Raw genomic sequence first — 22,701 nt, forward strand, 5'->3', positions numbered from 1 at the left:
TTAAAATAAAATTAACAACACAAAAGTTATTACAATAGTAGTTGGATTCATCATTAGATTCTACATTAAAATAATGTCTCACGATTTTATTTTTTTTTCTATTTTATCATTGTGTTTGAGCAAGCTTGACATTATCCCAAGGCATGGTCTTGTTGTGAAAGAATAATGAAATCGAGCTTCTGTTTTGCAAGTGATATGCGGCGTCGGCGCCCGTGGTTATCACCCCTAATCCTATTTTTTGCCACCGGTTTTGGGTCCAAGAAGGACCTGGAACGTGGTGTATGAGATGGAGCTGATTTCAGATTCACCGGACAGATTGGATTACGATAACTAGGCCAAACGGGCCACCTCCCTGTTGGATACGATACAGCCCCATCACTGCAGGAAGGTTAAGCAGTAATTCTCAGAATAATAATAATGACTTCCATATATAAGCAGTAATTGTATTCTTCTAGTTAAGGAGATTAAGTTCAAGCGCACATGCCCTTGATAATTTCAGTTCATAATTTGGATGTACTTATCAACTGGATTCGAGATCATTTGGAGAATCTCAAGCAAGTTCTCTATTAAATATTAATACATTTATCTTTAGGGAGGATAAACGAGATTGTGTTCCTAAGCAAAAGTGAAAGGAAAAGATACCAATGGAGAAAAACCTGAAGCCCGACTGGCGATTGCAAGAACAAGCTAAGTAAGTTGATGCTGCTCGCAGCAGCAACTTCGAGAATGCTGTGTTTTTCTTTGACCCCCTCCTTGCATAACCATGAAGAATTGGAAATAGATATCGTTAATTACTACTTTCCCTATACAATTTCTCACCTGCCATCCTTCAAACAGCAGTTTCAGAATAGTCACCTCCTTAAAACGTCTACTATCTGAGTGATGTTAAGATGAGAATATAATATTTTGAAGGGTTTAAATTAAGCTGCCTCCTATTTAAAACCAGCCATGGAAAGTTTCAGCTGTCACAAACAGGTTGAACCACAGAAAAGACATGAACAGGCAGGCCCGTTGATTATTTAAGCAATCTCATGATAGCAAGGAACATGTCATATATCATATATTTGATCCATGATATTTGCCGTACTAACACAGCGTGGTAAACATAGGCCAAGTAATCACACAAGCAATAAGTTTCTATGCTTTCTTCATTTCCAACACTCAGGTTCCAAAAAGCTGAGTTGAATGCCATGCTTATCTTTTCTATTCGCATTTACTAATTACATGTATTGCTCATCCCATATACATGCAGGGCTTAACCTTCCATGTTGTGGCGGCCACCAATGATGTTTCTTGAGTTCTCAAATCACCTGCTTGCCACCTGATTCATAACTCATGGGGAAGCATCCAGCAATTTAGTTGATCACATACAGCTACCACTGAAACGTCATTTTTAACCAGCCACATGGTGGATGAGATCGAACTACTCCATCGTATACTAGTATGTACAATAATGGCTGGCAGTCTGTATGATCACTGCATTCTTTTTCTGCAAATCAGATCATGTAATCAAACAGAATCGCTTGAGTCTCAGGCACTAGAAAAGGCAGGTTGTCCATGTAAAGGTAGAAACGCCTTAGATTCTCCCCGGCAAGAGCATCTGTATCGATAACATCATCATTACTAATGAGAACCCATAAATCTGTACAGCTCATTCTCTTTAGGCTGCCACGGCAAAAAGGGCAGGACTGAGATCTCACATTCCTGTCCAAATTTGATTACATTACTTCGCAGATACAAGAATCAGAAAGTGCAGCTCCTAATCGTTATGCTAAGAAGCAACCTCCAAGAAGTAAATGAACAATTGCAAACTGACTTACCAGTCATGGAAGCAGCTGATGCACAAGGAGTGCCCACAGTTGGGCAATACCATCTTTGCACTATTTTCCATGCATATCCCACACTCTTCGTCTCTCTCAAAATCGCTTTCAGATAGCTTCCTCTGGTCTTCCATTCTCTTTCTGCTCAAAACATCAGTGCTGCTTCTCTTATGGTTATCTTCCACTTCAATAAACTCACCTTCAAGCTGTCTCAGAGAAGGGTATATGATAGCTGAAAGGATAGGTGAATTGAAAGCGCTCAGAGGTCAAACAAGAAAGAAGAGAAGATGGACAATAAGCCAATAGCAAAAAGTCCTTGAAATGTACATACCATAAAATTCCCTTAAACTGGCCTTTTTTTCTTTGGAGGACAACGATGGCATTCCATCAACATATACCTAGATAAAAATGAACTTAATTCGAGTGTTTTAAAGCTACTAAAAAGGGAGAAAATGAAAGAGAAAAAAAAAACCCTCAGAACTGCATTTCAACAAACAACCCTCTTATTAAGCCCTCTAATCTCTTCCAAAAATAATACTCAGAAGAAGTGATTAAGTATAAGCTGAACCAAACACCAACCTACCTTATATACAAGTATGTGGAGAAGGCCTAAATAACTAGGGAGGGCATCTGTACAACTATAGTCCATCCATTCCACCAAAAACAAGATTAAGGGGGCAAAGGAGCTATATGACAACCTCATTTGCACACAGTTCCCACCACAATCTCCTGGGAGAGCAGCCGCCCTGCAAAAACCCCACACAAAAACCCCTATCAAACCTCAATTTAATGAACCCTTAACAGTTTACAACAAGCATAGAAGGAATATTACATGAAGAATAAATGCAAACTAGAAAAATGATCAAAGTCAAACTTTGTGTCTAAACGAATCCCGAAAAGAAAATAAGAACCACAATGTATTAGAAAATAAGAAACATTGTTAATGGATATGCCCCATTTCCAATTACAGCACTTGTAACCAAATTAGAAAAGCAAAGGCGAGAGACACATATCATCCATCATAAACCCAATTTCATATTCAAATTCATCAACTCTATCTTTGTTTATTAAAAATTAATTATCTTTGTTGTGACAGATTTCTAGCCCACATACCTCAACTGAACAGAAGAAGGCAATCACACAAGACCAGGAAAGTAAAGCAGGGTTCTTTCCCAATTACTGATAAAATATCAAAATGAGCATAGGAGTATGTAAATGAATAAAATTGTAAGCCTTACATCGCATTGGCATGTTGTATATCAGCTTCAAGAGCTTTGAGAGATTCTCTAAAGGATGATTTACTGGGCTGTTTTTGCCACATTTGGTTCTCTTCTTTTGACTCCTCAGAAGGGGGAGAGAGAAAGAGTGGAAGGATGAGAAAAAGATGTCTTTTGAGGAAGTTGGTATGGCTTCGTTCTGTTGAGGGAATGTTGGAACTTGGAAGGGAAAGAAGGATAAAAGAAGATGGAGACTCTTAGAGAGAGAGAGAGAGAGAGAGGCATTGCTTAGTGATCAAACCTCTTCCACAGTTGGAGAAAAGAAAGAGATACCTTGTCTGTCTGTCCAATGTATCTTTCCTTTCCTTAGCATTCATTATTTTTCTGTAACAAATATAAATCAAAACTTGGGCTAAGGTATCTCATCTTGTTGTTGATGTTGACTTTCCTTCCTCCTTATCCTCTTCAATAACACCCTTGTTCTTGGAAAAATTCTATAAAAATAATCTTCTCAATCGTGCCATGTAGGGAAAATAATTTGGGAGGGAAGGTTCCCTCCAAGGGTGAAAGAGAAGAATTATAGTTTAATAGCGTGGAGGTAAAGAACACATCAAATGATGAAACAATTAATAAAAACTGGACGAAAAATACTTGATTAGTGGTTTTAAAAAAGTTAATTTACTCAAATGACAAAAAAAGGAGAGAGATACTAAATATGAGTGTACTTGTAATACATTTATCCCAATGTTAAATTACCAATCCGAAATTAGAATTTTTTTTCACAACTTTTCTTTCCTGCGGGGGGTGTTCTTGGTTCTATAATTTAGATATAGGTTATTTTGTATTTTAAAAATATTTGTTTATTTGTTTTAAATTAATATATTTTTAATTTTTTAAAAATATTTTGATATACTAATATCAAAAATAAATTTTAAAAAATTAAAAATATATTATTTTGATATATTTACAAAAACAAAACACTTTAAAAAATAATAAATATCAAACTCTCAAACCTCCTATAAATTTAAACTTAAATTATGATTTTGATTTATGTTCAAACTTGAACCTGAACAATATACTGTTTCGTGTTCACTGATGGTTTTTTTTAAAATAAATTAATTAAAATAATATTTTTTTATATTAATACATTAAAACTATAAAAAAATTAAAAAAAATTATTTTTTTTTTAAATATCACTTCTCTTTTATAGATTCACCCTCGAAGTGAATTTCGAGGCTGCCATCATCCCCTTTTCTTTTATTTTGTTGTTATTGCCACTCAACAAATTTATAAATTGAAAAAAATAAACTTTTCATATAACTTTTTAATTCTTCGATATTGAATATTCCAATCAAAGTATAAAAAACAAAAAGTGAGAATAATATTTTTCATGTTCAGTTTTCATACTAACCTCGACTGTATTTTTAGGAACCCAAGAATCCTTTCGTTAGTTAATAATGTCTGGAGAAAGAAGGTTCATCATGCGTGACGTAAAAATAAGGCAATAGGAGGAACATCCTCTATAAAATCACACTCCTCCCTGCAAGTTTTAGCAAAAGACGCCAAACAATTTGCAAATTGATTGCTATTTCTTAAGATTAACCCTAAAGTTGTGTACCTGAAAAGATTGGGTTAAAGAAGCTAATATCATCACAGGATTTGCCCAACTCGTGCCTGCATTATAAAGCTTGGCTGAGCAGTGGATGATCAGATTCAACTATATATCAGGTTAGTGAAGCCCGATGAGACAGCTAGTTGCAGACCGAAGACCGTTCTCATTGCTTCTCCAACAACCAGATTGTTGAACATCCCCATGGATGTATTTATGAGCACTTGACGAAACCTGGCCCTCTGAGTCACGGAAGCTAAGTTTCATGGCGGCGGTGTTGATGGTGATAATAGCCGAGAATCCTGTCAAAGCTGTTCATCTGGGATCTTATACATTTTGGGTTTTTTTTTTTAGCCATTTGAAAAGTTATCCGGATTGTGACTGGCGAGTCATGATTAGATAAATAATTTTTAGTTTTTTTTAAACAATATTATTTTATTAAAAAAATAAAAAATAGATCCCACCGCAACTCATGACCAGCACTTTAAACTAGATTTTTAGGCTAATTAAACACAAACAAAAATAACAAATAAGCATATTCTAGCTGTTAGTTCTTTTTAAATGAAATAAATCCGAGATTCAACTCATGATTAAGTATTTTTTACTTAATTTTTTGTGCTTTAAAAAATTCTAAATATATAAACAGAGTGTTAATTTAACTAAACACGAAAATGATATCCTCCAAGATCTAACATGTTTAGGTTTAATTATGAGTTGAGTTCAAGTTATCGTGAATCTGACAGGATATTAAATTTATTTTTTTTAGATTTTGCCAAACATCAAACTTAATTGGGCTTGAAAATCCATGTTAGGATCCTAGAATTCTATCTACGAATTATTTACATTAACTTTTCATGTTATTGGTAATTATTCCTCTACATTTATAGAAGTATAAAATAATCTCTCAAAAAGCTTATTATACTTTTTATTTTATCAATGATATGTAATAAATATTTATTGTTTATTAATATCTTTAAAAATAAAAAACTTTTCAAAAAAAACAATAAGGCATGGTAGTTATAAATATATTCTAAACTATCTAAATAAATAGTTTATTTTTTGATATTCTAAAACCTTATATATCTCATAACATTAATCACTAAAGGTAAGTAACAAGCATCCTTATTTTTAAAATTAAAAACTCTTTTTGTTTATTATTATTCCATTTAAAAATTATTAATTTTATCATTGAACTTCCTAAACTAAAAAAAAAGAAATGAATATATAATCATTTCTTAATATATAAACACCAAATTTCATATCATAATCAACAATACAAATTTTTTATTATTATTGTTGTACATCTCAACTTTCAACCGATCGACCGACCAACTAAAAGTGAAAACACAATCAATTATAAAAACAAGTCAGATTTCATGGACCGTTTTGATTGGAGTTCTTCTGTATTCTTTTAATGGATAGAATTTCACCATACCCAACTTTTGGTGTTAATGTTTTGCATGGACATAAGATTCTCTCCTCTGTTGTGAACCAATGGATGAAATTTAATGGCTAATAAGATGCCATGTCATCGGCTTAGTAATGTTCTGAGGCTTCCGAAGTCAGACGATCATTTCTCTTGTTGTTTAAGATTTTGGCGGGACCAACGCAGATCTTTGCCCTTATCACATCAAAGTTAATCCGTTCACTCGGTTAACCCTATTACTAATATTATTAAATATATATATATATATATATATATTATTAAAAATATATATTTCCCTGTATTCTCAAGTTTTAACCATATAATTAATAATATGATAATTATTAAAAATTTATATAATTATTTATTTCAAGACCTGTAAAATTAATTAAAATATATAAGCTTGTGATATATTTAATTTTTAAAAAATATTAAACTCAGTTACAATAGAATAATTGAGTTGTGATGAATCTATTATTTTTTTTAAGAGATTAAACATCAACTCTAAGTTGATTTATTTTAACATTTAAATCACATATTCCCTTGTAATTTGGTTAATTTATTATTATTTTTTGTAGTATTTATAGTTTATGTGTATATTTATAAGTTTTATAGTTTTTTTTTGAAAAATTATTATATTAATGTATAATTTATATGTTAGAATTTATGTGAGATTCGTTGGTTTGAGTTCAGTGGTAAATTGAATTTTGTAACTTATGTGCTATAATTAAAAAAATAATATGTTATTTTAATCAACAGATATTTTTTTTCAAACGAGCAATATGAAAATCTTGAAAAGCAAAAGACAAGTTGGTCCAAAGTGATAGAAAAAGTAGATTTTGTGCTCCACAAAAGCTAAAGTAAGAGCAGATTATTAAATTCCGCAGCAGCAGTAATCCTACTGCTTTTCTCTGCTTTTAGGGATGCTTTATGCATGGCTAGTGCTTCATTCCCGATCCCCACTGACCCTTTTGACAGGGATCACAAGCCTTAATGATTTGTTGATTCGTCAATTAATGAAATTCCATATTCATACTTCGATCATGTAATAATAATATCTTGATTATTTGAGATGAGTGGACGCGTTATTTTGTCTGTCAACAAGAGAAACAAGATTTCCTGTTCTTCAACAGAACAAACAAACTGCTAGTACAAGTTGGATTTCTTTAACAAAGGAAATAAAGCAGAGCTTGAGATCTTTTGATTTGCTCCAAAAATAAGATTCCAAAGGGAAAAGGAGGACATAACGTGAGTGAACATCGCACACCCTCATCAGTCAAAAGAAGAAAGAGAGAGTGAAAGGCAAGTTCTGAGCAGTGGAGGAAAGTAGGTTAGATGCTCGACTTCACAAACAGTTATGGAGCTCATCAATCACTGACAAATTCTAACACTAAAACAATAAGATCATAGGATTAGTTTTTGTCTTCCTGTTCCTCAATGGCTTCGCATTCCCATTTTCTGCTTCTCTATTTATTCCTCATGTCTTCTGTTATATGCCAAGTTACAGGTGAGTTCTTCTTGATTCTGCAACTCTGTTATTCTAAGAATATTTTCATTTAATCTCTTTGGTCTTCAAGCAAATCCCTGTTTGATCAGGATTAAGTAAAATGTCGTCCCATGTTACCGAGTAGCATACCAACTTGTTTTCCTGTCGGAATCTGAAGTATTTTTCCATGCTTTTGCAATTTCTACGCTAGTGATGACAACAGTAAGAGAAAGTATATGAAATTAAGAAATGAAATGAAAATCATTGATTTTCTCATTGTCTGATTGCCTGCTGGATACAAGTCAAGTCACAGTCACCTAATTTATTTACTACAGAAACAATAAGAAAGAAAACAATAGAATGGTAATGATGTTTTTTTTTGTGTGTGCTTGCTGTTCAACATGCAGAATTCATCAGCATAGATTGTGGAGGCACAAGTAATTACACAGATCCAGTAACTGGACTTGCATGGGTTTCAGACAATGGCACCATCATGAACTATGGAAAATCGGCAGAGGTAGAAATTCCAAACGGAAATATGCAGTATCGAAGACGGCGAGACTTTCCTATAGACAGCAAGAAGTATTGTTACACTCTTGGCACCAAAGAGAGACGTCGGTATCTTGTCCGTGCCACATTTCAGTATGGAATCTTAGGAAATGGAGATGCATACCCCAAATTTGATCTCTACTTGGATGCAACTAAGTGGTCGACTGTGGTAGTATTGGATGCTTCAAGAGTGTATGTGAAGGAAATGATTATCAGGGCTCCTTCAAGTTCAATTGATGTGTGTATATGCTGTGCTTCAACTGGTTCTCCCTTCATATCCACTCTAGAATTGCGACCTCTCAACCTTTCAATGTATGCAACTGATTTCGAGGATAATTTCTTCTTAGAGGTAGCAGCCAGAGTAAATTTTGGGGCTCTGAGCAAGGATGTCATAAGGTCAGCTGATTTCCAAATGTTATAGAAAGATAGCGTAGAGTTAATAAAGCACTTCATTAATTAGCTTTCCACTCACTTCTGTATTAAATCAAGTTCTTGGGAAACATTTGCCTCTCTCAGGTACCCGGATGATCCGTATGACAGAATTTGGGATTCAGATCTTGAGAAGAGGCAAAACTACCTTGTAGGTGTGGCCCCTGGCACAGTTAGAATCAATACATCAAAGTACGTAGACACTAGGACTAGAGAATACCCTCCTGTTAAAGTAATGCAAACAGCTGTTGTTGGCACTCAAGGGACACTTAGTTATAGGTTGAACCTTGATGACTTCCCTGCCAATGCTCGAGCTTATGCATATTTTGCCGAAATTGAAGACTTGGGAGCAAATGAGACTCGGAAATTCAAATTGCAGCAACCTTACTTTCCTGACTACAGCAACGCAGTGGTAAATATTGCAGAAAATGCCAATGGGAGCCACACACTTTATGAACCCAGCTACATGAATGTGACTCTGGATTTTGTCCTTTCATTCTCTTTTGTCAAGACCCGAGATTCTACACAAGGACCACTCTTAAATGCGATTGAGATTAGTAAATACCTAAAGATTGAACCAAGGACCGACAGCCAAGATGGTAAGTATAAATCTCAGCATATTGGACTTTATCTAATCCTAAAAAGTAAAAACCATCTGTATGCAGAGCTCCAAATCATTATGCTGTTCTTGATATTTCCTAACATTATGAGAAAGAATATGCTTGGCCAATATTAGCTGTGTTGAATAACTACAACTTCACTGGCAGTGACTGTTCTCAATGCCCTTCGTTCTCTGTCTGCTGAAAGTGCTTGGACAAATGAACAAGGCGATCCTTGTGTTCCTGCTCACTGGGATTGGGTTAATTGCACCTCAACCACACCGCCAAGAATCACTAAAATGTAACTTCTTCTCACTTGGTTAATTCCAGATCATGTTCATATATTTCATAAAGTATATTGCATAATTGCATTTAAGACTCTTGTGTTTGGAAAAAGCAGTTAGTTGCAGTTGGTGTGAATACTTATTATTCCATTCATATCTGTTCATTGATTTGTCAACTAGGGTACTTGCTTTGCCATGTTTAATTGCATGCTGCGGTCATCAACTTGGAGAAAAAATAAATCAATTATGCTCAGAAATGCCACAATATTTTCCTTCTATACAATATAAAAAGGTGTTGCTAACTTGCGCTGGACTCCAGAAATGTTGCCACTTTAGTTAAGAAGTTTATGGTTCGAACTTGCTAAGATCCTTATAAGCGTGACTCTGCTGACATGCTGAACAGTTCACTGTCAGGAAAGAACCTGAAAGGGGAGATTCCACCTGAGATTAATAACATGGAGACATTGACAGAATTGTAAGTGATATTATGCAATATACGAGTTGAAATACTTCATATTATTCTCTATCTTAATCCTTTTCTTTTTTGTAGGTGGTTGGATGGTAACTTCCTTACAGGGCCAATCCCTAGTATAAGCAATCTTGTTAATTTGAAAATAGTGTAAGCTTTGAAATTCATGGCTTACATTTCACAAGTTTATGCTAAAAAAGCATGTTTACTAGTTCATATTTCGGCGGATTAATTTACAGTCATCTGTAAAAAAACTGACTAGTCCATTTCCTGCTCTATTTAACGGCCATCCAGGCATCTGGAGAACAACAAACTGAGTGGTCAATTACCCAAGTACCTGGGTAGTTTGCCAGACTTACAAGAGCTGTAAGTAGCACTCTTGACGTACTTAACTGTCGCTATATACTATATGTGGTGATTCACACTTCACCAGACTCTTGATTGCAAATGAAGTACAATCAATCCTTTGATCCTATGCAGTCATTCCATGACACTGCTCCGATACTCAGTGCTGTAAAATGCCTTCATGCAGGTACATACAGAACAACTACTTTAGTGGGGAAATACCTTCAGGGTTGCTAACTGGAAAAGTTATTATCAAGTGAGTATATCAAATTATTGTGTGTCATTGTTTACCCTTTGGCTTGTATGATAATAAAAGAGGTGGCGAGCTGTTGTCTGATATGAAATTGGTGTGGAGAATGAAATATACTGTGTGGCACAGAACATTTATAAAGAGCTACAATATTACTCTCTTGCAGTTATGAACATAATCCTGGACTACATAAAGAGGCAGGGAAAAAGAAACATTCGAAGTTGATACTTGGAGTTTCGATTGGCATACTTGCAGCACTATTAGTTGTTCTGATAGGAAGTTTACTGTTTTTGCGTAATCTTCAAAGAAAGACATCTCATCAAAAAACTGCAGTCCAAGGTCTGTATACCTCAGTTATCTTCCTATTGCATAGCAAAAATCTCTGCATTTCTTAAGTGTTCTTGAGTGCATCAGGTAGTTCTTTGCGTGTTAGTGCCAAACCTTCAACTGCGTATTCTGTATCACGGGGTTGGCATATGATGGATGAAGGAGTTTCATACTATATTCCGCTCTCTGAGATTGAAGAAGCTACCAAAAACTTTTCCAAAAAAATTGGTAGAGGAAGTTTTGGGACTGTCTACTATGGCCAAATGAAAGAGGGAAAAGAAGTGGCAGTCAAGATAATGGGTGACTCAACCACTCATATGACCCAGCAGTTTGTGACTGAGGTAACATCATATTCAGCCAACATAACTTGTTGAGTTCTAGATTTGAAACGTTGAAGGGCTAAAGAACAAGAAACTTTGTTAGCATAAGACCAGACCACGAAGCCACTGTTATGAACTCCAAAGGGCTGGTTAATTAACTACATTAACGTACCTGCAGGTTGCCCTCTTGTCAAGAATTCATCACAGGAACTTGGTTCCTTTGATCGGCTATTGTGAAGAAGAAAATCAACGTATTCTGGTTTATGAATATATGCACAATGGAACTTTGCGCGATCACATACATGGTTTGCAATCCACACATGATAATTGCTCAATTTCCACCCTTTTGTTTCTTTAGTTGTAACATTTTGAATCAAGATCAATGAGATGACCTTTTAACAGGTTCTGTCAACCAGAAGCGCTTAGATTGGCTTGCTCGTCTGCAGATTGCAGAAGATTCAGCAAAAGGTTAATTTAGAACTTCTCATTTGTTTATGCATTAGTATTTGTTTTACAAGTTCACAGAATAAACATATATTTAGATAATTGTAGGACTTGAATACTTGCACACTGGATGCAACCCCAGTATCATACACCGCGATGTTAAAACAAGCAACATTCTCCTAGACATCAATATGAGAGCAAAAGTTTCAGATTTTGGGCTTTCAAGGCAAGCAGAGGAGGATTTAACCCATGTATCAAGTGTGGCACGAGGAACAGTCGGCTACCTGGATCCTGAGTAAGGCACATTCGTCTGGTGTGCGTAACCATCATTTTCCTCTACTGCTTATGCTTAACCAATCATGTAACTGCTTCTCCAGGTACTATGCAAATCAGCAATTGACTGAAAAAAGTGATGTCTACAGTTTTGGAGTAGTTCTCCTTGAGCTGTTATCAGGGAAAAAACCTGTTTCGACAGAAGATTTTGGCGCTGAGATGAACATTGTTCATTGGGTATGCATTTTTTCACTGTCATCATTCTTTCCAAAGACATATAAGCATCTTTCTTGAATCAGAGCAAATATACTTCTAATCATCGTGTGCTGATCGCTGTCTATGAAATCAAATTAAGACTTAATAATCCTGAGGTGCTGCGATCTTGTGTAGGCAAGGGCCTTGATTCGTAAAGGAGATGCGATGAGCATTGTAGATCCTGTCCTAATAGGAAATGTGAAGATCGAGTCCATTTGGAGGATTGCTGAAGTTGCAATCCAGTGTGTAGAACAACGTGCAGTTTCGCGACCAAGGATGCAAGAAATAATCTTGGCAATACAAGAAGCTAACAAGATTGAAAAGGGAACTTATGGCAGTCAAAAACTACAGTCTGGCAGTTCAAAGGCACAATCTTCCCGGAAAACATTACTTACAAGCTTTCTTGAGATTGAGAGCCAGAGCCCTGACTTATCTAATGGTTGCCTTGTCCCAGCAGCCAGATAATTTTCTTTCCAGCAGCCTTTGCTTATCTGTAACATATACTCTTTACCATATTCACAGATTTTTGTTGTTTTTTGTACTTTTTTTTTAGATTAAATGTTACAATACAATAAAATCGAGGGGTCCACAATTATTCTGTCAAAATAAATGAATTGACTAGAAGAAGAAAATAACAATTGAGAGGCATCTTCTGGAAGACGTAATGATTGTGTTGCCTGCCCTATCAAACAGGTGGAGAGAGGGAGAGCCTTGTGCCCCAAGCAGATTTGGCTGCCTCCAAATTCTCTTGGTTGACCTATTTTGCTTTGATTCCACATTTTTGGTGGCGTGTGTGAATAGTTTCTTTATCCTTCACTTGTTTTGGCTTTATCTGGGAGCTAGAAATTTTTTATGATTTAAAATATTTTTTATTTAAAAATATATTAAAATAATATTTTTATTTTTTAAAAATTATTTTTAAAATCAGTATATCAAAATATAAAAAAATTTAATTTAAAATAAAAAAAATTTAAATTTTAAAAAATATGATATCAACCACTTTCTCAAACACTATTTTTATACTAATTAAACTAATAACAACAATAAATAGCATGGTAAACAGTAATGTTTTGTAATGATTTGAGTGTTTATATATATATATATATATATATATATATATTTTGCTTGTCTTGTAATATGAAAAACATATGAGAAATATTTTTGGTGAAAATAAATATTTAGTTGTTAGATAAACATGGTTAAAGCAAGATAAAAAAAAACCAAATCTTGCAAGGAGGTAGGCCTCCATACAGGAGCTGGAAAATTTTGACAAAAAAAAAATCCAATCATGTGACAATATATATAATATGATTCGACCCCATTAAATTAGGGTTTCTATTCTATAATTAAAATTCAAGCTGTCACCAATTTCACAAGCCACAGAAAAAAAAAGAGCCACCTCAAGCAAGGCTGCTATAGTTTACCTAACAAAAATATTACCTTAAAAACTCAACCAAAAACCCCCCACCAAGTCTTGTTAGCTTCTTCTTCGAGGGCTATTTGATTGTACAAATCCCAATAAGTCATACACGAATAACATGGAATCCACGGGAAGTAAATTCGAAACATAAAGAGGCAAGGCAAGGTAAGGCAAGGCTAGGCTAGGCTTGGCTAGGCTAGGCAATAAAGAACCCATGAAATGAAAGGTTATTTGAAAGAATAAGAAAAAAACAGGAAGGAAGACAACAACTAAAAGCAAAAGATTAGTAGATAAGAACAAAACAAAACAAAAAAAGATTAAAGGAGAGCATCCTCAACAGACAAACAACACACAGCCACCCACCTCTTCAGAATTATACACAAGTGTTCTCTGACCATCAATAAAACCGAACCACTTAGCGTCACAAAGCCGCCCCAGAGAGAAAGCTAGAGACATAGACCTTTTTCTTATGTTGTTTTCTCTTTATTGAAACATCAGCTACTGGTTTTTGGGGGGCTTTCAGTTTGAGGGAGATGGAGATGATGTGTTATCAGCTGAGCAACTCATCTTACCAAGATTCCCTTAAAGTTTTGGAGGCTGATATCCAGCATGCTAATGCTTTGTGAGTTAAATTTATGTATTTTTTTCGACTTCTCTTTTGATGATGAGATGGGCTGTTTTTGTTTATTTTTATTTCTTCTTGGGATTTTAAGAATCACTTGTTCTCTTATGATCAACAAGAACACAGGTTGTTTTGTTATTAATTGAGGAAAAGAGGATAGGAATTTTGTTGTAGTTGGTCTGTATCTTCTTGCTTTTTATAATCAATTTTAATCTGTGCTATGCTATTTTTAGATTTTGTGAGCTTGTAGAACGATGTTTTCAAGTGGGAGTTAATGTATCAGTTGAGTTTCATATTAGTTAAACATAAAAAAAGATTGGTATATTTCTGTACAGTACACAAAGAATGGGTTTTGGTGTTGGTATTGCAATGTCTGCCTAGTCAATTGCAGCTAAAGTGAGCAACTTTGACTAAAATTTCATAAAATTCCAAGTGCTAATAAGCAGAGATAGTTTGGAATTGCGATTCTTTCTCTTATTATGCCTTCTCTGTTTTCAGAAAAAAATGAGTTGAAACTTTTAAAGTTTCGTTCTTTTTTTGGTGACCAGTATTATGCTTGGGCCAAATAGTGTGACTCAATTTAACTAATTTTATTACATGATGTGAATTATGGTGCATTAGGGCTGCTGCTATTCCAAAGGACAAGGGTGGAGCACGCCTGCGGATGAAATTAGCTTACAATCACTGGGCTCCTCTCTTTTTCTTTCTGCTACAAAGAATAGATTGTTCTTATTTTTGCCTGCTCCCCAGATATCTAAATTTCTTTCATGTACTAGTATATAAGGTCAGTTCTCTTTTTGGTCCGTTGATTCTTAAAAGATAGTTTGCTAAAGTTTCCATTTCTTACATGTTGCTGTATATAGTTGGCAAGTTCTTAAATTTTTTTGCTCGTTAATGCCTTGCAGGTGTATACTGATGGTAGACCAGGCCTATCTAAGCATGGAAGGAAAGCAACAGTTCAGGAATTCTATGGTATGCAAATTATCTACTCTTTTTTTTGGCTTTTCTTAATCCATAGACTATACTTATAAATGCATTAAAACTAAATTGCAACCATTCTGATTGTATGGTTTATTTGACTTTTTTCGTTTTCATAAAAATGAATGGCAGGTGTTATATTGCCGTATCTTCAACGGCTTAATAGTAACTTAGAAGAGATGGGGGATGTTAAGGGAGAGAATTATGGCATGGAGAGTTTGGGCAAAAAGAAGGTGGAAGGAGATAACAGGCTTGCCAATATTGATTTAGAGAGGGAAGATGAATGTGGAATTTGTTTGGAGCACTGCACCAAAATGGTCTTGCCTAACTGTTGTCATGCAATGTGCATCAAATGCTACCGCAATTGGTAACTACAAGCCTCGAAATCTTACTGCAATATCATGCCCTTTTCCTCTGTGAATACTTGATATCGAAGAGAGTTGCCATTATTTTCACTTATTTGGTTTTTTTCACAATTGCAGGAACACAAGGTCGGAGTCCTGCCCTTTTTGCCGTGGCAGCTTAAAGAGAGTTAACTCGGAAGACTTGTGGGTTCTCACTTGTAACAGTGAAGTTGTTGACACAAAAGCGATTTCCAAAGAGGATTTGTTGCGGTTCTACCTCTACATCAACAGCTTGCCAAAAGATTATCCTGATGCTCTTTTCTTAGTGTATTATGAGTACCTAATATGAATTGAAAGTAAATTAGAAGAATGATGTATAGAGGGAAAATGCCGACCATCGAAATGTAAATAGAGTCCGGTAAGAGCTAATGTCCCTGATTCTTAAACAAAATAATCAATCTCATCTTATGTTGAGTTCTTGAGCATCAGCAACCTATAAATAAATATAATCTCTAAATATGTGAAAATTAAGTTTATTTTTAGAACATATAGCAGCACATTTATACTTACTTATCATCAATACCCTTGTTGTGCTTCTCCTTTCTAACAGTTACAATAACAATACTTAGACAAATGTATGTTTGAGGTTGTCTTCGTTTCACATTTGTTTGTCTTACCATGCCATATGATCTGTTTCTTGTAATGAAATGGATTTAAAGTAGAGTTTGTGCATTGTTCATCTTGTTTTACCCCTTTCAACTCGCTTATGGATTATAATAGCATTGGTATTATGAGTTTCAATCAGAGTTTTCTATTTTTTGTTTGGGTTTCCTACGTACTCACCATACTGCTTCTGCTACTGCAAGCAGTAAACTACAATTCTGGTTTCATTACCAGGTTCCATTGGCCTTTTTCTTTTTTCTTAACCAAGTTTTTTTGCTATGCCTGTGCTGTTTTGCTTAAACGAGGTGGCATGGGAAACTAGCGGGAAAATGGGTCCTGCAGTGATTTCAATCAAGTAGAATATGATGATGATGATGATGGGGAAAAAAAATAGAATTGAAAGTCCTAGGTATATTGCATTGCTCGTAAAGATGGAGTTGTGTGAGAATTGCTTCAGCCTGTCACCGTCACAAAAGCTCATATCCATTTCCATGGCCGGCTTTAATAGCCTATACGCTTTTTGTTTAGTCGATTGGATGAAAAGGAGGAAAGCAAGGACGGTGAGAATTTGTGTTAGGACGGAAATCCAGTAAGGGATGAATAGGAGGGGTCATTCTCTTCTTTACTGCTGATCAGGGTCTCCTTCCACCCGATCAAATGAAGGAAGCATCTTATTCTTCCCCTTCCATCCAGCCATCCTGCCTGCTAAAACTAGATTTTCATGCCCGATTAACTTCAAGGAAATATCTGAAGTAAACGGTGTCAGGAACAACTGATCATGTTTTACTGATCATTCCAACTATTACAAGTGGGTGATGGGTCTCAGGGGGGTGTTTAAGAGTGTAAGGTGGTTATTTCTCCAAGTATATTTTATTTGGAAATGTATTAAAATAAAATAATTTTATTTTTAAAAAATTATTTTTGATATTATTATATTAAAATGATATAAAAATACTAAAAAATATTAATTTAAAATAAAAAAATAAAAAATCTTTAATTTTTTTAAAACACTTTTAAAATATAAAAATAAATAAAATTTTAATTTATCTTAGAATTATCATGTTATGACATGACTAGCTAGGCCAAGTTAAAGAGGAATAATAAACATGCCAGATTAGAGCCCATTAAAGCAACTTCTTGTAAATATCAAGAGAGAAAGAAGAAGGCAGAGCAATGGGCTTGATTAATTTACCGATCTGACTTTATCTAAATATAAGGAAAGGGAAAGGGAAAGTAAAATGTGGGCTTTGAGAATTGAGACAGAATTATCATTCAAGGAGCAGTTGGACCAGGTTACTTCACAAGCTGACAACATTGATGAACTACAAAATTTTGTGGCAGAAAATTTAATGTGGTTTGACCTTGATAAATGATAAATGAGTGTAGGGTAAACATTAGAAAGTGGGATACATGTCAAAACTATGAGCTAACCATAATTATGTTAATCAAAAGCATGTTTGATCTGCTTTGAAATTAAAAGACTATTTAATTTTTTATTGACCAAAATATCTATCGATCCTCTTTTCTCCTCCTTGTCCTTGTGAGAACCAAATGAAATGATTATTCTCATCGTTCATATTTTTCAACCTCTTCACCGATCTCTTTTCATTTTTGAACAACTTTTGTTTACAAACGTTGTTTTTATCTTCTTCTTTTTTTATAGCCACAAACGATTACAAAACCCACAAACCAACACTGGATCTACATAAACCACCATCCACGACCAAGATCTACAAAAACCACCACCATATATGTTTTCCTTAAGTCCTGTAATCCTTTTTTCGTGTACAAGCAAGTGTTTTCTGCAGAAAAATCTAGGTAAGTTTTAATTTTAATATTTCTTCAATTTCAACTATGCATGTTTTTAAAAATTTTAAATTTAACCAGATGTTGTTCACTATTGAAACTATATCCCTATTTATTGTAGGAACCGTTGATCCGCTCTTGATAATTCTTGTAAGCAATTGTGGTCCTAATCTTCTTCTTTCTCAATTGCATTACTTAGGAGATTGATAAATTTGTTAATTTTGATTTCATAAAGTAAATGGACAAAGGTTTAAAGTGTAGCTTCAATTATTTTAAGTTTAAAAAAATATATATGGATTGATGAAATGATGTAAAAAGTTGAGATTTTATAAATGATGTAGAAAGGATAGAACAAAAACAAAAAAAAAATACTCAAAAAAATTATTAGTAGGATTAATATGGTACAAGAAACTAAAATCAAGTAATGGATACTATAACATGGGAACATGAGAACTAAACTGAATTGGAGAGAAAATAAGTATTTGCTTAAATATATTAGCTAGTATCGATGCAACACAAATTCAATCAAACTAATATTGGTTTTAATCTCATATTACCTAAATTGTTTTTGGTTTTAAGCATAGCTATTCAAAAAAAAAATGAGTGACTGTCTAAGTTCTAGATAATCAATCTCCCACATTTCAAAATATTACTAGAAGAAAATAATTGGTAACATAGAAAAAATCAAAGAAGCATGAGAAAAGAAAAATATCCAAAGCTAGACAATTTAATTGATACCATAGAAATAATTTGATCCTATCAACTGATTCTATGATAGATTTAAAGACTTGAGAGGAGAAAATCTAGCTAGAGATGAAAAAATGCTATTGTTGTATTGATTCCCCAATAGGTATAGGTTATAGGCATAGGTTCTCTAGTTTTTTAAACCTTTATGACAATACTTTAAACTCATACCCATAAAAGCAATAACTTTTTATAATTACATAAGAATGAGGTACGAACAAGATATTGCTTTTAATAAGTTTGAATGTTATCCTTATTTTGTGCCTCTGGATTTTTTATGTGATCTTATTCCATGATCACAAATATATGGAGGTAAATAGACTTTGCATATGGATTATGTTCGAGATGGAATTACTTCAAGTTTGATGGGAGAATTGTAGAATTTTTAATTTTACAAGTAGTTAATCTTAAATATGTATTAATTATTCAATTTCATATATTGAAAAAATTAATGTCCTATTTGTTCATTTCATGTCCAATCACAATTTCAACCGCAATTTTAATCCAACACTAATGACATGCTTTTGATGAAAAAGCAATTTCAACCATAATTTTTACAAAACACATAATTTAGGTAAAGAAACCACATAAAAAAGTGATTTTTAAAAATTTTCTCAAACCACAACCATAAAAGCAACTACAATACCAATTGTAGAGTCGTTATCAGCATAGTGTGTTGATGGAGATCTGCTTAGCCTCATAGTTATTAAACCTGAACCGAGAATAGACTTGATTTGGTTCATGAACAAGGCCAATTAACTTCAAAAAATATTTTAAAATAAAAACTTTGTTTTTTAAAATTAAAATCAAACTATTATGTTTTTTTTTTATTGAGTTGACTAGATCACTAATCAATCTAGATTATTAACTTGTCAAACCAGGCCAACTCTCTATTTATTATGAAACTCAACACAACTCACGTCCAAGTCGATCCGTGGTGCTGAATTTAATAAGGTAGTGTTTAATATTGTGATAGTGGTTGCTTTCCAAAATTCTTTTAGCTTGAAAATACATCAAAATAATATTTTTTATTTTTTTTCAAATTTATTTTTAATATCAATACATTAAAACGATTTAAAAACACCTAAAAAATTAATTTGAAGAAAAACAAACAATTTTTTTTTCAAAAACAGGATTGGACCGGAAAAACAAATACTACCTAAATAGGCTCCCATGTGGCATGACAATAAACAATTGACTTTTTTTACTCAAAATTGCTAGTTATTGTCCAAACAATTGGGATAGTTCAATTTATTGATTTGGAAGCCAAACCATCATTTTTACAAAATAATGATGTGGTCTCAGCTTATAATAGATAAACAAAAGAAAAAAAAAAGAATTTAAAGATATGTGTTTTAGAATCATATTTAAGGATATTTAAGCATTGGATGCTTGAAATTAGTAAAATAATAAGTTGATCCCTTTAGTTTAAAATTTCAATATTGAATCCTTGTGATTTGTCATTTGTTTGTAACTTATTCTTTTGTTAGTTTTCTATGATAATTTTATGTTTTTCTTCTCATACATTATTAATTTATACGTTTAGGATTTTCAAAACTAGAAGAATAATTTTAAATTTATAAAAAGATTTAAGGATTAAATTATAATTTATTTATGATAAAATGAGTGATAAAGAGGTGGGAAAAAACTTCAAACCCTTATTAACATTAACAAAAATAAAAACTAAAAGAAGTGGTGTTTACTATGTATCACCTTACAAAATACTATTTATTGTAATAGTTTTTTTTATTTGTTTTTATTTCATATTTTAACATTTAATTTATTAGAAATTGATTTTCATGGTTTGTTAGGGTTTGTTTTCTATATGATTATCCAAGTCTCATGATCCATGTTGTGAGTATAGTAGGTTAACCTAGTTGACTCGAGTTTTTTATTTTTTTTAATTGATATATTTTTTTCTAATTTCATCATTAAACATTCAGTTGTTTATGAATTAAGCTTCATGATTTGTTTTAGTTTACTTTATATTAGGTTATCATAGTTGCATGACTCAAATCACGAGTTTTACAAGTTAATCTAGATTGACTTGGGTTGTTTTATGTGTTTTTTTCTAGATTATTTTTTTTCAATAATAGATTGATGGGAATATTGCTTCATAATTTGTTTTAATTTTTTTTTATGAGGTTATTTTGATCTCATGAATCAAGTTGTGAGTTTGAAAAGTTAACCTGAGTTAACTTATGTTGTTTTTCCAATTTGCTTCTATGAGATTATTCTTATCTCATAACCCTCAGGTTAACCTATCAAACTCATGACCCAAGTCATGAGTTTGATAGGTTAACCTAAGTTAACTCAAGTTATTTTTTTTATCATTTATTTTTTGATTTTTTTTATTTCATCCTTCAACATTAAGAATTGAGTTTCATGATTTGTTTTGATTTATTTTATATGGGTTTATATTGGTCTCATGACTCAAGTTGTGGGTTTGGCTAATTAACCTAGGTTGAATCAAGTCAGTTTTATTTTGTCCTTTCTTTAATTGATTTTTTTTTTCAATTTTATCCTTCAACACTAGGTTGATTAGGAATTAGGATTTATAATTTGTTTCAACTTGCTTTATATGAGGTTATTATAGTTTCATGACCTGGGTCGATCCAATATATTGTCGTCTCCATATTGTTTTTTTTTTAAAGGATGTTATCTTGAATTGTTTTTAGTCAAACTCTGTTTTTACCGATCGTTTAAGTTTTTTTTTATCCACTAAGTCGACCGAATCACATCTAGTCAACCTTTTGTTTTAATTTTTTTCTGGAAAAAACATCAATAATGCCTGTATATTTTTTTTATGCTGAAAAAAGTTTGATTTGACAATAGCATAGAGCTGACCAATGATTTAGTATAATGCTAAATATAAATAAATCCAAAAAAATCAATCTAAAAACCTTAAAAATTCAAACACAAACTCAAATATAAGAACCCATCAATTCAAAACCTTAAACATTTTCAAAACAATAAAAAATAGAGGTGATAAAGGTCAAATAACACATTTAAATTAGTCTTTCTTTGTTTTTTTAGTAATTGGAACCTTGTCGTCTTTAGGGAAAAGAAGAACTGAGAAGTTCTTTGCTTTAATGAAATTAATGAGAAATAAATATCATTTGAATTTAATTAATAAGAGATAAATATCTTTTACATGTCATTAATGAGATGGTAAGACCCTTTAGAGCCATTTTGTTCATCTATAAATGAAGGGAGATTATTACCTCTGAATAATTCATGTAATTAATCTAAAAGTAGAGCTACATAGTCCTGGATTTCTAATGCCAATTGGACCTAACATATGGAAAAACTCAAATAAAAAGGTCATAGTTGTTCATCAAATTAATAAAACTTTTGGTTTAGTTAACAATTGAACTCAAGTGCATGTTGTTTGGCGATTTGTCAAGCCTACTTTACTTTATGTTTAGCTAATGGTTGAATCCAAGTATATTGGCATGGACCAATGGCTGAACCCAAGTGTCTTGCTAGAACCACTTTACCTTAGGTTTAGCTGGTGACGGAACCTAAGGATATTGGGTTTGATAATTTGTCAGACCCAAGTTATCTTGGGTTCGGCTAATGGCGGAGCCCAAGCGTATTAGATCTAGTATATTACCAGACCCATATTGTCTTGGACTCTTTTAAGTCACAAAAATATTGAGTCAAAAAAATATTAACTCATTAGATAAAAAAGAAATATTCTAGTTTAACATGTATCCTAAATGATTGTGAACTATTTTGAAGTGCAAACAAGGATGGTATGTTTTTACTTAGTGGGAAGAGAAAATTAGAAGAGAAATTCTTGGTTAGCAAGATGAATTAGATAATAATATTTTAATGGTTTTGCATAATATTCCAGGGATGTTATTGATCAAATTTTATTCTTTAACTTTTTTGCACAACACCTAACCCATTTTTGTCATTGAAAAATTCTTATTGCTTAGTAGTGGAGCTTGAGCAATGTAGGTTATATTATCATAAATTCACATGATGACACCTTCATTTCCCTATCGAACATTGCTTTA

At 33.1% G+C, this 22,701-nt stretch overlaps 3 protein-coding genes across 4 annotated transcripts; 2 read left to right on the forward strand and 1 right to left on the reverse strand.

The window, feature by feature from the left end:
* Nucleotides 1-1,032: 1,032 nt before the first annotated feature.
* On the reverse strand, nt 1,033-5,000 carry LOC133696456 (E3 ubiquitin-protein ligase AIRP2-like). Of its 2 annotated transcripts, none has more exons than XM_062118648.1 (5): nt 4,656-5,000; nt 2,404-2,566; nt 2,152-2,218; nt 1,821-2,052; nt 1,033-1,704 (listed from the first exon to the last, which is right to left on the reverse strand). In XM_062118648.1, the coding sequence occupies exons 2-5, from the start codon at nt 2,521-2,523 to the stop codon at nt 1,497-1,499; spliced, it is 627 nt and encodes a 208-aa protein (XP_061974632.1). In that variant the 5' UTR covers nt 2,524-2,566; nt 4,656-5,000; the 3' UTR covers nt 1,033-1,496. The 2 variants fall into 2 exon arrangements, with proteins under 2 accessions (XP_061974632.1, XP_061974631.1); XM_062118647.1 differs by lacking the exon at nt 4,656-5,000 and adding an exon at nt 3,059-3,947.
* A 2,154-nt stretch (nt 5,001-7,154) lies between these two features.
* On the forward strand, nt 7,155-12,691 carry LOC133697836 (probable LRR receptor-like serine/threonine-protein kinase At1g67720). Its single transcript, XM_062120642.1, has 15 exons — nt 7,155-7,576; nt 7,963-8,500; nt 8,621-9,132; nt 9,301-9,433; nt 9,820-9,891; nt 9,967-10,035; nt 10,180-10,251; nt 10,418-10,486; nt 10,647-10,819; nt 10,895-11,148; nt 11,306-11,432; nt 11,530-11,595; nt 11,680-11,866; nt 11,949-12,081; nt 12,235-12,691. Exons 1-15 carry the CDS (start codon nt 7,507-7,509, stop codon nt 12,562-12,564), a joined length of 2,805 nt encoding a protein of 934 aa, XP_061976626.1. The 5' UTR covers nt 7,155-7,506; the 3' UTR covers nt 12,565-12,691.
* A 995-nt stretch (nt 12,692-13,686) lies between these two features.
* LOC133696251 (E3 ubiquitin-protein ligase AIRP2-like) lies at nt 13,687-16,010 on the forward strand. The gene is made up of 5 exons (XM_062118382.1): nt 13,687-14,141; nt 14,763-14,925; nt 15,047-15,113; nt 15,252-15,486; nt 15,602-16,010. Exons 1-5 carry the CDS (start codon nt 14,053-14,055, stop codon nt 15,810-15,812), a joined length of 765 nt encoding a protein of 254 aa, XP_061974366.1. The 5' UTR covers nt 13,687-14,052; the 3' UTR covers nt 15,813-16,010.
* Nucleotides 16,011-22,701: the final 6,691 nt, after the last annotated feature.

Source organism: Populus nigra, chromosome 6, assembly GCF_951802175.1.
Source record: "Populus nigra chromosome 6, ddPopNigr1.1, whole genome shotgun sequence".
NCBI lineage: Eukaryota > Viridiplantae > Streptophyta > Magnoliopsida > Malpighiales > Salicaceae > Populus > Populus nigra.

Coding starts and splice junctions, on each gene's coding strand:
- LOC133696251 (XM_062118382.1), top strand. CDS start 14,053: ATGGAGATGATGTGTTATCAGCTGAGCAACTCATCTTACCAAGATTCC. Junction 14,142..14,762: donor ATCCAGCATGCTAATGCTTT/GTGAGTTAAATT, acceptor ATGGTGCATTAG/GGCTGCTGCTATTCCAAAGG. Junction 14,926..15,046: donor TTCATGTACTAGTATATAAG/GTCAGTTCTCTT, acceptor AATGCCTTGCAG/GTGTATACTGATGGTAGACC.
- LOC133697836 (XM_062120642.1), top strand. CDS start 7,507: ATGGCTTCGCATTCCCATTTTCTGCTTCTCTATTTATTCCTCATGTCT. Junction 9,133..9,300: donor AAGGACCGACAGCCAAGATG/GTAAGTATAAAT, acceptor CTTCACTGGCAG/TGACTGTTCTCAATGCCCTT. Junction 10,252..10,417: donor TTGCCAGACTTACAAGAGCT/GTAAGTAGCACT, acceptor GCCTTCATGCAG/GTACATACAGAACAACTACT.
- LOC133696456 (XM_062118647.1), bottom strand. CDS start 3,141: ATGTGGCAAAAACAGCCCAGTAAATCATCCTTTAGAGAATCTCTCAAA. Junction 2,219..2,403: donor TCCACATACTTGTATATAAG/GTAGGTTGGTGT, acceptor ATTTTTATCTAG/GTATATGTTGATGGAATGCC. Junction 1,705..1,820: donor ATCAGCTGCTTCCATGACTG/GTAAGTCAGTTT, acceptor AAATTTGGACAG/GAATGTGAGATCTCAGTCCT.